Here is a 15,090-nt window from a genome sequence, read left to right as displayed (position 1 = left end):
AAATTGAAACAAATAATTCAAACAATCCACGAAGAGAAACGCAACAAGAAAAGTTTCACCATGGCAAGGTGAAACGGGGAGCTCCCAAATTCCATAGAGTAAAAAATAAAAATAAAAAGACCGATTTCATTGGCTCTACTCGAGAATCGAATCATCGGTCTGGTCCGATATCAGCAACAAATGATCCGATTTCCAATTTTTAAGTGGGGGCTGGGTCACCCGAAATCAATCACCCTTAAAATTTCACTATTTTAATGATCGCAAGGGAAAGGCCCCACCTTCATTTATTCTGGAACGGCAGGTTTGGCGTTTCCTTCCACAAAAATTGGTCCTGACGTCGGGCGTACCCCTCATCGGAGAAAATCCCTGTTTCACTTTTCCAAATCAGTTGTGAAAGCTCCTCGGATGTGATGTTAGGTGCTCTCTCGAACCGTCGTGTCATTGTGGTCCAACCGCCAGTGAAAGTCTGACACGTGCAAGTGGGCCCCACTTTTTACATTGTGGTCAGTGCCTTCGGGGGTACGACACGTGTCAAGTGAACCCCACTTCTCAGATTTTTATACTCCCTCTAGTGGGACCACTCCTAATTAACTATTCTAAAAAATTATATGTAAATTGGCCACGCTGGGCTCACAAGCGACGCAGACATGGGGCTTTCGATTTTTGTTGGTTCTTTGATGGCATAGAGATAAACGTACATTGATGGGGTTTGTTGTAGGTTCCTTTATTGACAACTTGGTTGAATGTGCCGAGAGGAAAGTAAGGACGCACATGACAATATTTCCGAAGTAGAATTTTCATTTTAGAAACATTATTGGAGCAGAAATTCGTTTGATAATATAATTTCTAGAGTAGAAATTCGTTTGGCTGTGCAACTCTGCTTTTCTATTTCTAGAGCATTTTTTTTTCTTAAAAAGTATTTTTGAGGCGCTTTGAAGAAGTAAAAAAATTTGCTTTTCACCAGAAATTAAAAAAAAAAATCAAATTCTATTCATAAGTAGAAGTAGAAAAATCAACTTTTAGTGAGAAGTTATGCGTCCTAAATTAACAAGCAAAAGTATGCCTGTCAGCATGCAAAAGGTTTGATTTTTCTTTTTTCTTTTTTTTGGTGTAAGGAAAATGAAACAGAGCAACGCAGACGATTGGTCAAGGATAATTTTGAGTCATGGCTCGTTCGTTTACATTCCTCTCCGTGAAGCGTAGAAGGAACAAATTATTAACAGAGGATGGAAAAGGTCAATCATGAAAGTGGGCCCTTGCGTCACACGTGTCGCATTCTGAACGACAATGGACCCCGATGATACGATAGTCTGAACTACCTAATATTTTCTAAGGCTCTTCTATTTTGATGGTAAGTGACATCACATAAATTGTGTGTTTGATTCCTGACCAATTAATAAAGAAAAAATTTCAAATAAAGATTCGAGGTGCTTTCATTTTTTTTAAATAAGGGTTTAAAATAGATGTTATTTTAAATAAGAATACGAGTGCTCTCTTTATTCCAAAAAAGGGTCTTACTAAGGATATTTTCGTCATTTGCTTTTTTTTCATTTTTTTCCCTTTTTCCTTTTCTGTTTTTCCTTTTTTTCTTTGGAAAATGATTCTCCGACAGTTTGACAAGACTTATCGGTTATTTCGATTGTAGATCAACATACCATCATTGTGTGCTTTGTATAAATCACTCATTATTTGAAAAATCGTGAGGGTCAAAAATAATGACAAGACTGTCACACTGTCAAGATAAATGCTCTATTTTTCTTTCTTGCTTTCTTCCTTTGTTTTTTTTTTTTCCATACATTTTCTCCCTCGCTGGATGGGCACGGTCCACGGTGTCGATTCTCAAACCAAGACCGGTAAAACTCGGTAATGGGGGGGCAAAAGTTCGAGTAATGAGTTGTTCGTAGGATATCTCGAATTCATGTTCTGTCTCTTTTTGATGGATCCGGATGCTAGCCTATTGCTTTGTTGAACCGGGTGTGGCCGTCGAGGTGAGGCTGCCCTCGACGCCCGCCCTCACCCTGCTTAGGCTAGTCGCACGGCCTTTGGCCATCGAGAACGACCACGAAGGATAGATCGAAAGATAAACTTATTGGAAATGCTGAGATACAAGAATGAGTCACACAAGGGAAGGTACCGGCCGGAGGTCCTCGGACGATAGTCGGCGAGGCGGCTTGCGACACAAAGGAGGATTAGGGTGTACGTAAACACCCGAGCTCTCTCTTCCTTTCTTCTCTCTCTATTTAAAGACTCTCCATCTTTCCTTTGTTCTGTTAACAAAGGAAAAGATAATCAAGAGAATTAATTTCTGAACAAGTGCGTCCCTATGTGTCTATCTGTCTCGAAGCTCCAGAGATGTAACGAAGTTTAGATGAAGATGATCAAGGAGAAGAAGGCGCTTGTGAGATCATCCGAGAGAAAATCCAGAGAGGAGAATGTGTTGGTTTCTTTCTCTGTCGAGTGAGGAAGAGCGCATGCCGATGGTAGTTCGGTGCCACTCGGTGACGGTAGTGGCGAGCTTCAACGGAGCTGGAAAGGAGTAGTGATGGCGTCGTTGGCCGATTGGAGCTCGTCAATCTTTGCTCTTTCATCCGCCTGACCAAGGGCTCGCTTTCGTTGTTTCAAATGGCATAACCTTTGGATTCAGCTTGGCCATCAGATATATGGTGAAAAGGATGGAAAAAACAAAGGAAGAAAGAAAAAATCATGAACAAAAACGAAAAACATAAAAAGGAAAATGACCAAAATTGCCCTTCAGTCGGGGATTTTTTTTTAAACTCTCATTTGGAATTTTCTCATTAATACATGGTTCCAACGGGATTTATATATGTGGTGAAAAGAGATTCATTCCTATATCTCTCGACTCAACTGTGTGGCGAAAAAGGCACCGACAGACATGGCCGATGTTGTTATTCCCGAGACTCTGCTCAACGCAAGCGGCAAAGTAATCCCGCTCCTTGGGTTCGGAACAGCCGAGTTCCCGTTTGGCTCCTCAGACAACGTGAAGGAACACCTTCTCCACGCGATCCGATTGGGCTACCGCCACTTCGACTCGGCCTCGGTCTACCTGTCCGAGCAGCCTCTCGGGGAAGCCGTGGCCGATGCCCTCGAGCTCGGTCTCATAAGCTCGCGCGAGGATCTGTTCATCACCACGAAGCTCTGGTGCAGCGACGCGCACGGCGACCGCGTCGTCCCTGCGCTCCTGAGATCCCTCAAGTACAATCTCAGACAACATATGAATCACACTAGTATCATGTTCGTGCGCCTCATTATCCTCTGTTTTCACTATGTCGCTCGGTCGGTTCTTGTTTGTGGGTAGGAATCTCAGGCTGGAGCACGTGGACCTGTATCTGGTGCATTTCCCGGTGAGCTCGAAGCCAGGGGAGTGTGAGATTCTGGCGAAAGAGGATCTGCTTCCGTTTGATTATGAGGGTGTGTGGAAGGCCATGGAAGAGTGCCGGAAGCTGGGGTTGGCGAAAAGCATAGGAGTGAGCAATTTCTCATGCAAAAAGCTCGAGAAGTTGCTCAGCATCGCCGAGATTCCTCCTGCTGTCAACCAAGTGAGTTCATTGTTTCCTTAAAAATTGCTCTAGAAAAGAACATGTAGCTTTTATATATATAGACACACACACATGTTTGCTCCAATCCTAGCATCGCTCTTCTTTTATATGTTAATTCAGTCTTCGGGTGCGATTTTGACTTCTAAATAGTTTGAGTTCGTCATGTTTTTTGAGTAGGAGCTGCTGAGATCGGAGGTAAAACCCTTTTATTTTCTAATTTTTGGAAGAGATGGGAAATACCATGGCTCAAGTCATTTTGATGCTTCAGCCAAAACGGGATCACTCTGGATTCTGATGCGTTTACATGATCGGGGAAAAAAACTGTTCTTAAATTGGGTAGGTTTGTCCTCCGACAAGGGCCGAAAAGGGCCGGCCGGCAGCCATCCCCACCATCGCCGGTGCTTTTTCCTTCCCTTTTTTTTTTTTTGTTAATTCTAGTTTGCTTTTTAGTCTAATTCAAGTGGTATTCAAATAAAGATATCATATTTAGACCAAAATAAGGTCGTTTTAGCGCCATCCTACATGTTTTAACCACACCAGTGACATGTAGGAGATAGAAAATATTAAAACAAGCCATGTTAGTATTTTTCATTAGTTAAATTGGCCGAAATTAATGGAATGATTCAATTGTACTAATTTGATAAGTTTTAGGACTAGATTATACTTGTTGAGAGTTTTAGGACTTGATCACACAGTAGCTGCACTATCTATCCTTTGCAAAAAACAAATGATCGATTGATAAAATAAATAAATAATATAATATACATTTTGGACAGTGAGTTTATGTGGCTCCATTGATGTAACCAACTATATAAGAATATCAATATAGAATTTTATTATAGATCTATGATACAACGGAAGTTATAATCACATTCGAACCACTCAAACACTCTTATTGTTCTCCAACCTTAAATTACCTTCAATATTCATGGTGTTTAGCTCTCACATTTTCTTGCTAAGTAATCTCTTATTCTTACCACATGACTTATTAATTTCTAAGCACTTAGTTTCTTCAAGATATAATTTAAGAGCGCACCATAACATTACGCCGAAATGATCCTCTACTCTCTAATGGGCAAAACCAACGCTCACTTTTTAGAGAAAATTACTCAATCAATTCTAAATATACTGTAATGATGTCAATTAAGTTTTAATAAGTACTAAATCTTCCAAAATGGCCAATTCGACTGACTTTTACTGAAAATTATTGACGTGGTGGTTCAATAATTGCCGAGAATCTTACGGGACATGCCCGACTTCTGACATGAACAAGTTGACTAAAAAAGTTGTCATATTCTTTTCTTCTTTTTTTCTTTTCTGTCCTTATTACTGTCTTTCTTCTTCCTCAAGTTCTTTGTTACAGTTCATTTTTTTTTTTTTCTGAGGTTAGTTTGACGCATCTTCATTCTTTAGAAACGGTGGCTCGTCACGCGCTATATTCCTCTTCTCATACTCTTGGTATTCCCCCTCCAAAACCCTCCATTTTCTTCGCAATTCCAACTCTCTCTCTCTCTCTCTCTCTCTCTCTCTCTCTCTCTCTCTCTCTCTCTCTCTCTCTCTCTCTCAAATTATTGATTTTTTCTCTCCTTATCCATCTTCTTCTGTTTCTCGAATAAATAAATAAAATAGAGACAACTTTCATCATTTTCGATATGTATGAGAAATCATATTCTTGTTTGTCTGTGGATCTATAGGTCTCTAAAACACTAAAAAAATCCCTCGTCTATTTGAAAAAATCACCTAGAAAGTTATGATAGAGCCGAAAATATCTGGATAACCTGGGTTAGGGCCACGAGACCTCGACAGCATCGGCAAGGGTCGCGGGCCCCCGGAGGTCGCCGACCCTCTGCCGGTGGCCAGCAACCTCCTGCTGGCCCTAACAAAAAAAATAAACAGAAAAGAACAAAAGACAGAAAAAAGTTATTAAAAAAATCTATAAAATTTAAAAATTATTAGAAAATTATTAAAAAAAATTCGCGTCAGCTTCGGCTGGGAAAATGGACTGATTGGCACAATGGCAATAGGTTTTGAAATTTTTTCATAATTTTCCCAGCTGTTGTAAGTCACGCCCAAAATTGACGGCTACATGAAGAAGGGAAAGAAAAAAGAAAACCCTTTAATGGTCGGCGGCGACCGCGTCAATTACAATGTTAACGGTGGTGGCCACAAGGTTGGCGTCCTGAAGTATCCTATCAGGACTGACATCAGCTACATTCTTGTTAGTTAGTCTTTTTCGGTGGCCTCAAGATGTCAAGATAGATTTACATGTGCATAACATAACTCGTATAACTCATCAATAAAAATGAATGGTTGGAGAAACCATCCGACCAAAACACAGCCCTCTAAATTTTCCATGCACAAGTATTAAGGTACATTTAGAAAGCCTACATGGATGGCAATGGCAACGACATCAAATCTCCTAGGATCCTAGTGCCTCTGAAAATAATGCAACTCATAAAGGATTAATGCACCATCTAGTTATAGACTGTAAAAACAATGAAGTAGCAAGAAGAGATTGAGTGGCAATTGCCAATAAGTACTTTGTGCTTCACTAACATAATTTTTGTACATACATCAGCTATGCAGTGTGATGTCTTTATATAATACAAGCTAAAGCTACAAAATCAATGAAGGACACAATCATGATCTCTTCTCTTTGAAAAGAATTGATCTTGATTAATGAGTAATTGGTGGAGAGATCATAGCTGATTGAGATTGTGCTTGATGCGCAAGCAATGGAGAGATTGTGGCCGTCCGAGATTGTGATTGATGAGCAAGTGATGGAGAAATTGTAGCTAAATCGGGACACGTCATCATTTCCTTTGACACCCTCCCACAAGTTGATGTGGTGGAACGCACAGTAAGCTTGGATTGTAGAAGTCGAAATAGAGCCATGGAGAGCCCTTTGGTGAAGATATTGGCAGGTTGATCGGTAGTAGAAATATACTAAACATGGAGTTGATTTTTGGCGACCCGTTCTCGCACAAAGTGGTAATCAATTTCCACGTGCTTTGTCCGAGCATGAAAGATGGGATTCCCTGTTAAATAGATGGCTGAGATGTTGTCACACCAAAGCTTAGAGGGCCTTGCCAAGAGACACCGAGATCGTGGAGGAGAGCTTCAATCCAAAAGAGTTCAGCGGTTGTGTCGGCTAAGCTTTTGAATTCGGCCTCTATGCTAGATCGGGCGACAATCCGTTGCTTATGGGAACACCATGAGATGAGATTTGAGCAGAGGAATATGCTAAAATCACCAACCGATAGTCCGGTGTGATGGTCACCAGCCCAACCTACATCCGAAAAAGCATGAAGATGAAAATTGTGGCTGCGGGTAAAGAGTATGCCATGGTGTTGCGTGCCTTGAACGTAACGCAATATGTATTTGACAAATTGCCAATGGACCTCCGTGGGTGCATGCATGAGCCGACAGCCAGTGTTGACAGCAAAGGCAATGTCGGGCCGAGTGAGAGTAAGATACTGCAATGCACCCATGGTACTACTATAAAGTGTCGGGTCCGAGAATAGCTCATCACAATGGGTAGATGGAATATCCAAGCCTACTACACATGGGGTGGTGACAGGCTTCGCATCCTACATTTTTGATCGAGCAAGAAGATCTATTGCGTAGTTTGTCCGGTGAAAAAGAATACCATCCGAAGTGTGTTGTAGTTCAATCCCAAGAAAATAATGGAAATTACCTAAGTTTTTTTATAGCAAATTCTTTTTGTAGAGACTTCAGGAGAGCAGACAATGGCGCCGAAGGGGATCCTGTAAGAATGATGTCATCGACATAGACGAGCAGGAAGATACTGTATTGGGCCGTATGCAATATGAATAGTAATGAGTCGGCGGTAGAAGCTACAAAACCAATTGAGATGAGAAAAGTACTGAGACGTTGGTGCCAAGCACGGGGTGCTTGTTTCAAGCCATAGAGAGATCGTTTCAAGCGGCGGACATGATGAGGATGGTGAGGATCAACGAAACCTGGCGGTTGATCCATGACCATTTCTTCGGTGAGATGACCATGGAGGAAAGCATTTTTAACGTCTAGCTACCGGAGTTGCCAACCCCGTGAAAATGCAACCGCGAGAACCGTGCAAACGGTGACATGTTTCACCACCAAACCGAAGGTTTCATGATAGTCGAGTCCCTGCTGTTGATGAAAGTCCTTTGCGACTAATCCGGCCTTGGATCATTTAAAAGAGCCATCTGCATGAAGCTTGACCTGAAAGACTCATTTGCAGCTAATGGGTTTACAGATCTGAAGAGATAGTACAAGCTCCCATGTCTGATTTTTCAGATCTGTGGTGTACTCTTTCGTTGTAGCTGCTCGCCAATTTGGGTCTTTTACCACCTCACTGTAACAAGATGGTGGAGATGTGATCGCTACCGAAGTGGCGAGTGCATAGGTGTGATCCTTTTACACATGTCGGCGAGGAACGGTGCCGTCTCGAAGTCTATTCACGATGGGGGGGGGTAGGTAGCGCCGGTTGTGGTGGCAGATCACTAGCCTACTGGATTGTAGTCCGGGGGATAGTTTCAATGGCAAGAGAGGGCACTTCTAGTTGCGGTTGGAGAGATACTAAGCGAGAAGCGGTGGGATTGCTGTGTACAAGTGTCGACATGTGGAATGCATCGATCCTCGGCTCTTGCATATGTGAATTATTAGGTTGTAAACGCATATTGGGTTGGAGGCCCACGATCACTGGATACATTGGCTTGGTGGCCAAAGCAATTGTAGAGTTGACATTGAACATTGCCCTTTCTTTGATTCCCGTAATTGCCAGCATTTGGTGAGTAATTTGAGGCTGAATTTTATGGGCCAAAGTGCTGCTCACTTCGCAAAAAGTGTTGCGCAAGCCGTTGTGACCTGTCCATGCAAGAAGGAATGTGTTGTGGTGCATGATGTGCTGTCTGCGTCATGAGCGCTGCTGGAGGGGAGATAATGGGCTCAAGCAAGTCAAGCCTTGCCTCATGAGCCAAGAGCAGCCCATGTAGAGACTCACGTGTAAGGGATTGGTACTAACTTTGAACGGAGATCGATCTTGCTAAACTTTGATATTCCGCTCCGAGCCCCCTAAACAAGTGAGCTTGATATTCTTGTGAAGACATGTTCTCACCAATTGAGGCAAGTTGATCAACAAGGAAGGCTTCTTGTTGAAGATATTCCGTGATTGTTTGATTTCCCTTGCGGAGAGTCTAAAGTTACATTCGTAGATGTGTGGCGCGGGCACTGTTACGTGCCGCATACGATTGAGCTAAGAAGGACCATACGGCTGCTGAAGAGTCCAAATTGGAGAGCTGTGCAACAATGTTGTCGGCTATGGAATTGAGAATCCACCCGAGGGCAATTTGATCTCGAGTAAACCATGTTTCATATGCTGGATTTGGTGAACTTTTGAGGACACCATTCTCGCTGATTTCGATGATAGTGTGTGAAGGGCATGGCTCGGTTTTGTCCACAATTGACAAGAGTCAACCGGCTCGAAGAAAGGGGAAGAAGCGTGCCTTCCATATGATGAAATTGTCTCCAGTTAATTTGATACCAACCGCGGGACATGCGATTGATCTTGATGAGCCTCTTGAGGGAGGGATGAGAGGACACGATGGGACAACATTCTTGATGAGGTCCGTTGGATTAACAACACTTGTGATTGGGTTGCTTGTTGCTTGATTGTTAGTAGCGGCGTTTGGGGAAGGTGGGGTGATGGATGAATTTGATTTGTTTGCCATTTATGCTTTTGCACGATATGGCTCTGATACCATGTAAAAACAATAAACTAGCAAGAAGAGATTGAGTGGCAATTGCCAATAAGTACTTTGTGTTTCAACGATAAGATTTTTATACATACATCGACTATACAGTATGGTGTCTTTATATAATACAAGCTAAAGCTATAAGGACACAATCATGATCTCTTCTCTTTGGAAAGAATTGATCTTGATTGATGAGTAATTGGTGGAGAGATCACAGCTGATTGAGATTGTGCTTGATGCGCAAGCAATGGAGAGATTGTACCCGTCTGAGATTGCGATTGATAAGCAAGTGATGGAAAAATTGTAGCTGAATTAGGACACGTTATCGTTTCCTTTGACATAGACAAAGTGAAAAATTGGTCGGCTCTGCTCAAGAACATCGTACACTGGAAATCTTATGTCATGCTAATAAAAAAAGGAAAATATTGGAGCCATAGAGATTATAAGACATTCATTATAGTACGGAAAACATGTGAGTTTCATCCCGAACTTCTTTCGGGAAGCGGTAGGGGTGATGAGTTTTCAATCCGGTTCCATGGTGGTCCAATCATTATACAGGTCGCTTATTTTTTTTTTGGGTGATTTGACGTCAAAATTTTTTCGTTAACGACATATTCATCGGATTACATTCCGTTCATTGCATCATATTGTCGCTAAACCTAAAAGTCACACTAAGCATCTTAAGTTTAGGTTTAGGTTTATATTTAGGAATTTTTTTTAAAAAACATATTATTCGGCCTGGTGGTCCCCCCCCCCCTTGCGGAACGGAACCAGAGCCCTCGGGAACTGGACCAAACTGGCCAGTTCGGTGCGATAGGGCAGCTCCCATATGGTCGGTTCATTATGCTTAGCCCTAGGAACAAGTGTGAAACTTACTATAACGCGATAAACAGTTTTCTTCTGAAGTGACTAGCTTCAATTTACGTAAGATGATTCTTCAGATTTTAAGAAAAGGGTGTGACTCTTATTATATGATTTGAATGGGTGCGATTTGATTGTGCAGGTGGAGATGAACCCTTTGTGGCAGCAACAGAAGCTAAGGCAATTCTGCAAGGAAAAGGGAATTCACATCACTGCCTACTCTCCACTAGGCGCCAAAGGAACCCTTTGGGGGACCAATAGAGTGATGGAATGCGAGGTGCTGCAAGAGATTGCCAAAGCCAAAGGGAAGACGCTTGCCCAGGTTCTCATCAATCTCCTATGCGCTTTATCCTTCTTAAATTCTACGATTCTGCGAGTACAAACATCGACTCGGATGATTAATTTAAACCGTTGGTCCTCTTAAATCAATACTCGATGCAGCTAGGCCACGGTCGGTTGCAGTTATGTAAGATAGGAACCCTTAAGAATTAATCACTCTGCTTACAAAGCTCAACTCTTTACTCCTCACATACGTGAACATGTTCCGTATAAATGGTCAAGCTCGTGTTTTGGTTACATCGTTGGCTTTGCATGAAGGTTTGTCTGAGGTGGGTGCATGAACAAGGAGTCAGCGTGCTGGTGAAGAGCTTCAAGACCGAGAGGATGAAAGAGAACCTCGACATATTCGACTGGAGCTTGAGCCTTGAAGACCTGAACAAAATTGGTCAGATCCCGCAGAAGAAAGGACTCCTCGCGCTCGAGTTTGTATCCCCCGATGGTCCTTACAAGTCTCCCGAAGAGTTCTGGGACGAGGAGGTTTGAGACAGGAATTGTCAGTTTCTTCAATAAGTTCGTTCAACTTGAGACGTATTGAATGAGTTTGTCCCGAGATTTGTTTGAACCTTTTGATGGCCAAGTGAATGGCAGTCCCTTTATATTTTAAGAAGAGCGTAATTATGTTCACCCTTCCTTTTGTCAGTGTCATAGGGAGGTGTTTCTATATGTGTTGTTTGACGAATAATAAAACTAAGCCGTCATGCACGGTCGGGCACGACGGCGTTTGCGGTGTTTCAGATTTTGGTGGATTTCTCTCATGTTCATTCTCATATTCTAGACGAAATTACTTCCAAATGTTTCATATCTTTACACATTAATTACCTCAATTTATTACACTCGAAAGACCTTAAATAGCGTTCCACCAACTAATAACACCAGCTTCCTTTTTCCTTTCCTTTTACTATCATATAACTTGAAAGAGAAAATACGTAGTTACTTTTGGGGGGTAAGTACACCGCAAATGCCACAACTTTTGTACGGCGATCGCTTGAGTGCCATAATTTTTTTTCGATCATCCGAGTGCTACAACTTTTAAATATCAACCACTTTAGTGCCATCGGCGAATTGGGTAACCGGAAAATCCTACATGGCATTATAATAATGTAAAACCAATCGACGTGGCCTGCCGGAAAGCTGAATCAGCAAATGAAAATGGCAAACGACATCGTATGCTTCTCTTATTAAAGAAGAATTCAATTGTTTCAACAATTTGGGGCAAAATCACTCCTAAATTAATTATATTTATGTCAATTTAGTCCTAAACTTTTAAATTTTACCAATTGAATTGTAAAGTTCTTCCGATCAATTTTAGCCAAAAATCGTTGACGTGGCGATCCAATCATCACAAGCCGTATGGCCACGTCAGCAATTTTCAAAGAAAATTGGCCAAAATGACTACATTAGAATTTCACACTAAAACTTAGGACTAAATTGACATCAGTATGATATGTTTAGGACTAATTGGACGATTTTCTCTTGTTAATTGAGAAGTTAGTCGACTCTTTGCCACTTGGAGCTATAGTATGTTTCGAGGGTTGGACTGTTCGCCTATTAAAGCGGTACGTGAATTGGGCTCAGAATGTCCCGAGACAGTTTGGTCCATACCAGGTGTGGGCGTTAGAGTATTGAGAGGACCTTTCCCTAATACGAGACGACCGAGAAGGACGCACCTCCGGTGTACCGCTTATCATGCCCACGATAAACATTGGATAGCCAAGTACGGAGCGAATAACTGCTAAAAGCATCTAAGTAGTAAACCCACCCCAAGATGAGTGTTCTCCTATTCCGGCTTTCCATATTTGAGCAATTACGTGAGGCTAATAATCATGAGTGGGAAATATTTTAATGTGTGAGCAATTACGATTGGCTCTTCCCTTATAATAAGTGTTGACACACAACCCGAATCACGTAAATCTCTCATATTTTTTTTTTATTGATCCAGTTGATTTCTCGGGTAATTTTGTTCTCTCATATTTGACTTGAATTTTTTAAGATTCGTTAGTTTTTCACATTATTTCACATCAATTTTTAATCTTGAGTAAGGAGTCTGAATTCCTCAGGACTTTAAAAAGCATGTGATTGTGTAGGTGGAGATGAACCCTTTGTGGCAGCAACAGAAGCTAAGGCAATTCTGCAAGGAGACGGGAATTCATATCGCTGCGTACTCTCCACTAGGTGCCAAAGGAACCCTTTGGGGGACCAATAGAGTGATGGAATCCGAGGTACTGCAAGAGATCGCCAAAGCCAAAGGGAAGACAATTGCCCGGGTTGTCTTCAGTCTCTATTCATCTTATCCTCCTCGATTTTGTTGATGCTATTCACACAAATATTGATTCCGATGATTAATTTAGACATTTGGTCCTCTTAAATCAAAATTCTATGTAGCTGGACTACGATCCGTTATAGTAATGTAACATATAAAAGCTAGAGAATTAATCATTTTAGGGTAAGGTGAAAGACATGAACCCTTACAGCACACAAATTTTCCTTAACATTGGATCACTCCATTGCACTGTAAGAGATTCAGCGTATTAGTTAACCAAGTCCAACAATTGAGCTAGAACTAAGTAAAATGTCTACAACCTTACTTATTTCTACTAATATCTCACGGGTTATTATCCATGCACACATGAAAGCAATTTTACTCTTTACTCCTTATAAGGTGGGAAAATGATGCAAATAGTCCCTAAACTTTGATCTGATGTGTAATATCATCCTTCGACTTTTAATTTGTTTAATATGTTTTTGAACTATTCCTCGATGTTCAATCTATTCCTAGATTATTCAGTAATATATTTTGTCTCTAAATGTTTAATATGAACTTGAATGGTTAAGCTCATATTTTGGCTATGTTACTGGTTTGCATGAAGGTTTGTTTAAGGTGGGCATATGAACAAGGAGTCAGCGTGCCGGTGAAAAGCTTCAACATAGAGAGGATGAAAGAGAACCTTGACATATTCGACTGGAGCTTGGGCCTTGAAGAACTGAACAAAATTAGTCAAATTCCACAAAAGAAAGGATTCGTCGGACTTGAAGTAGTATCCCCAGGTGGTCCTTACAAGTCTGCCGAAGAGCTCTGGGACAAGGAGATTTAATCAAGAATGATTAATTGCTTCTCTTAGTTCATTCAACTTGACATTTATTGAATGGATTATCCTAAGATAGTTGAACCTTAATCCTAAAGGAATGCTAGTTCCCATCTATTTTGCCGGGTTCATCCGTCACTGTGCAGTAAGAGATCATTCCCTGCCAGGTTAACTTCGATGTTGCTATTGACCCAAAAAAAAAAAAAAACAATTGGCAATGGCCCATTTGAAACGGCCAAATGCTGAGACTTTGAGATTGCAACATGCACCAAGCCCGTCCAGGTTCAAGGAGCTGACTGAGCTCAACCCTTAAATTTCATGTTGAATGGCAATGGCCCATTAGAAACATGTCTTTGAGAAAAAAGCCTACTGCAATCTGAATGTCCAATCCAATTTCAAAAGGCATGCTCAACTTGTTTTGAACAAATCAGGCGCTCCTTTCGAAAAATAAAGTTCCAAAAACAGGATTTTACATCAAGTGGGATGCAATTTCAAGAGGTTTGCATGAAAATGCATAATGGATTTTTTTCGAAAGGAGAAGCAAATCATGGATAGGACGAAAGCAATTTTGGTTATAACATGTCGGTGCCTAATGGCATTTTCAAATGGGTTTGCGCTCCACGAGTAGATCTAATTCATTTTTAGAATAATTGTAACAGCGGACGTTGGAAAATGGTACACTTTAGCAGTTTAAAGGCGTTAATGATAACCATTCTATTTCTGGAATAAATTTCTAATTAGAAATAGATTAGTTTACGGACAAGTTTCTAAGCGGATAAACGCATTTGATAACATCAAATTTCTATTCTCAAAATAGAAATTCGTTCGATAACAACATAAAATTCTAAGTTTGTCGATGATTGGTGGACGGCGGACAATCGACCGACAAACGGCGATTGGCGGACCACAGATCGGGGGATGGCGACTAGCACCGGCGGATTGGCGGATGGCGGATCAACGACCAATGGATGGCGAACCGACGGACGGGCGGAGCTACAACCAACGACGTGGACACGAGCGAGCGAGAGAGAGAGAGAGAGATTCTTATTTTTCATTTTTGTTCCAGAAACAACATTTTTGGAATAAAATTTCTGCTCCAAAAGTACTTCTGGAGGAGAAATTCATTCGATAACGCAACTTATAGAGCAGAAATCTATTTAATTATGCGGAGTTAATAGTATATATTGACGATCTAAGTCGTTATCAAAAAAGTTAGTCCCAACCAAGCAATAAATTTCCATTATCTTCATCGAACCGCGTAACAACTAATCAGGAAGCATCAAGTGTTATACAAATAATATTTTCATTTCAAGAGGAAAAAAGAACTTCTATTGTTGTGATATACACGTGAATTGTGCTATAAAAAAAATCTCATATCAAAGAATTTGATGCGATTTGTAGTAATTAATATATTTTAACTTAAAGCTTTTGAGAGATGATGGGTCTAACTAAATATATTTACGGATTCAGACTTAAGCCATTTATCGAAAATCT

At 41.1% G+C, this 15,090-nt stretch overlaps 1 protein-coding gene across 2 annotated transcripts; it reads left to right on the top strand.

Annotated features, from left to right (window-relative positions):
* Positions 1-2,810: 2,810 nt before the first annotated feature.
* On the top strand, positions 2,811-13,774 carry LOC115757390 (non-functional NADPH-dependent codeinone reductase 2-like). 2 transcript variants are annotated; one of them, XM_030697597.2, is made up of 4 exons: positions 2,811-3,213; positions 3,317-3,557; positions 10,317-10,496; positions 10,772-11,011. In XM_030697597.2, exons 1-4 carry the CDS (start codon positions 2,894-2,896, stop codon positions 10,994-10,996), a joined length of 966 nt encoding a protein of 321 aa, XP_030553457.1. In that variant the 5' UTR covers positions 2,811-2,893; the 3' UTR covers positions 10,997-11,011. The 2 variants fall into 2 exon arrangements, with proteins under 2 accessions (XP_030553457.1, XP_048137371.1); XM_048281414.1 differs by lacking the exon at positions 10,772-11,011 and adding an exon at positions 13,381-13,774 and having other exon boundaries at positions 2,815-3,213.
* The last annotated feature ends 1,316 nt before the right edge of the window (positions 13,775-15,090 follow it).

This window comes from Rhodamnia argentea, chromosome 6 (assembly GCF_020921035.1).
Source record: "Rhodamnia argentea isolate NSW1041297 chromosome 6, ASM2092103v1, whole genome shotgun sequence".
NCBI classification, from domain to species: Eukaryota; Viridiplantae; Streptophyta; class Magnoliopsida; order Myrtales; family Myrtaceae; genus Rhodamnia; species Rhodamnia argentea.
This window is presented reverse-complemented; position numbering and strand designations above follow the sequence as displayed.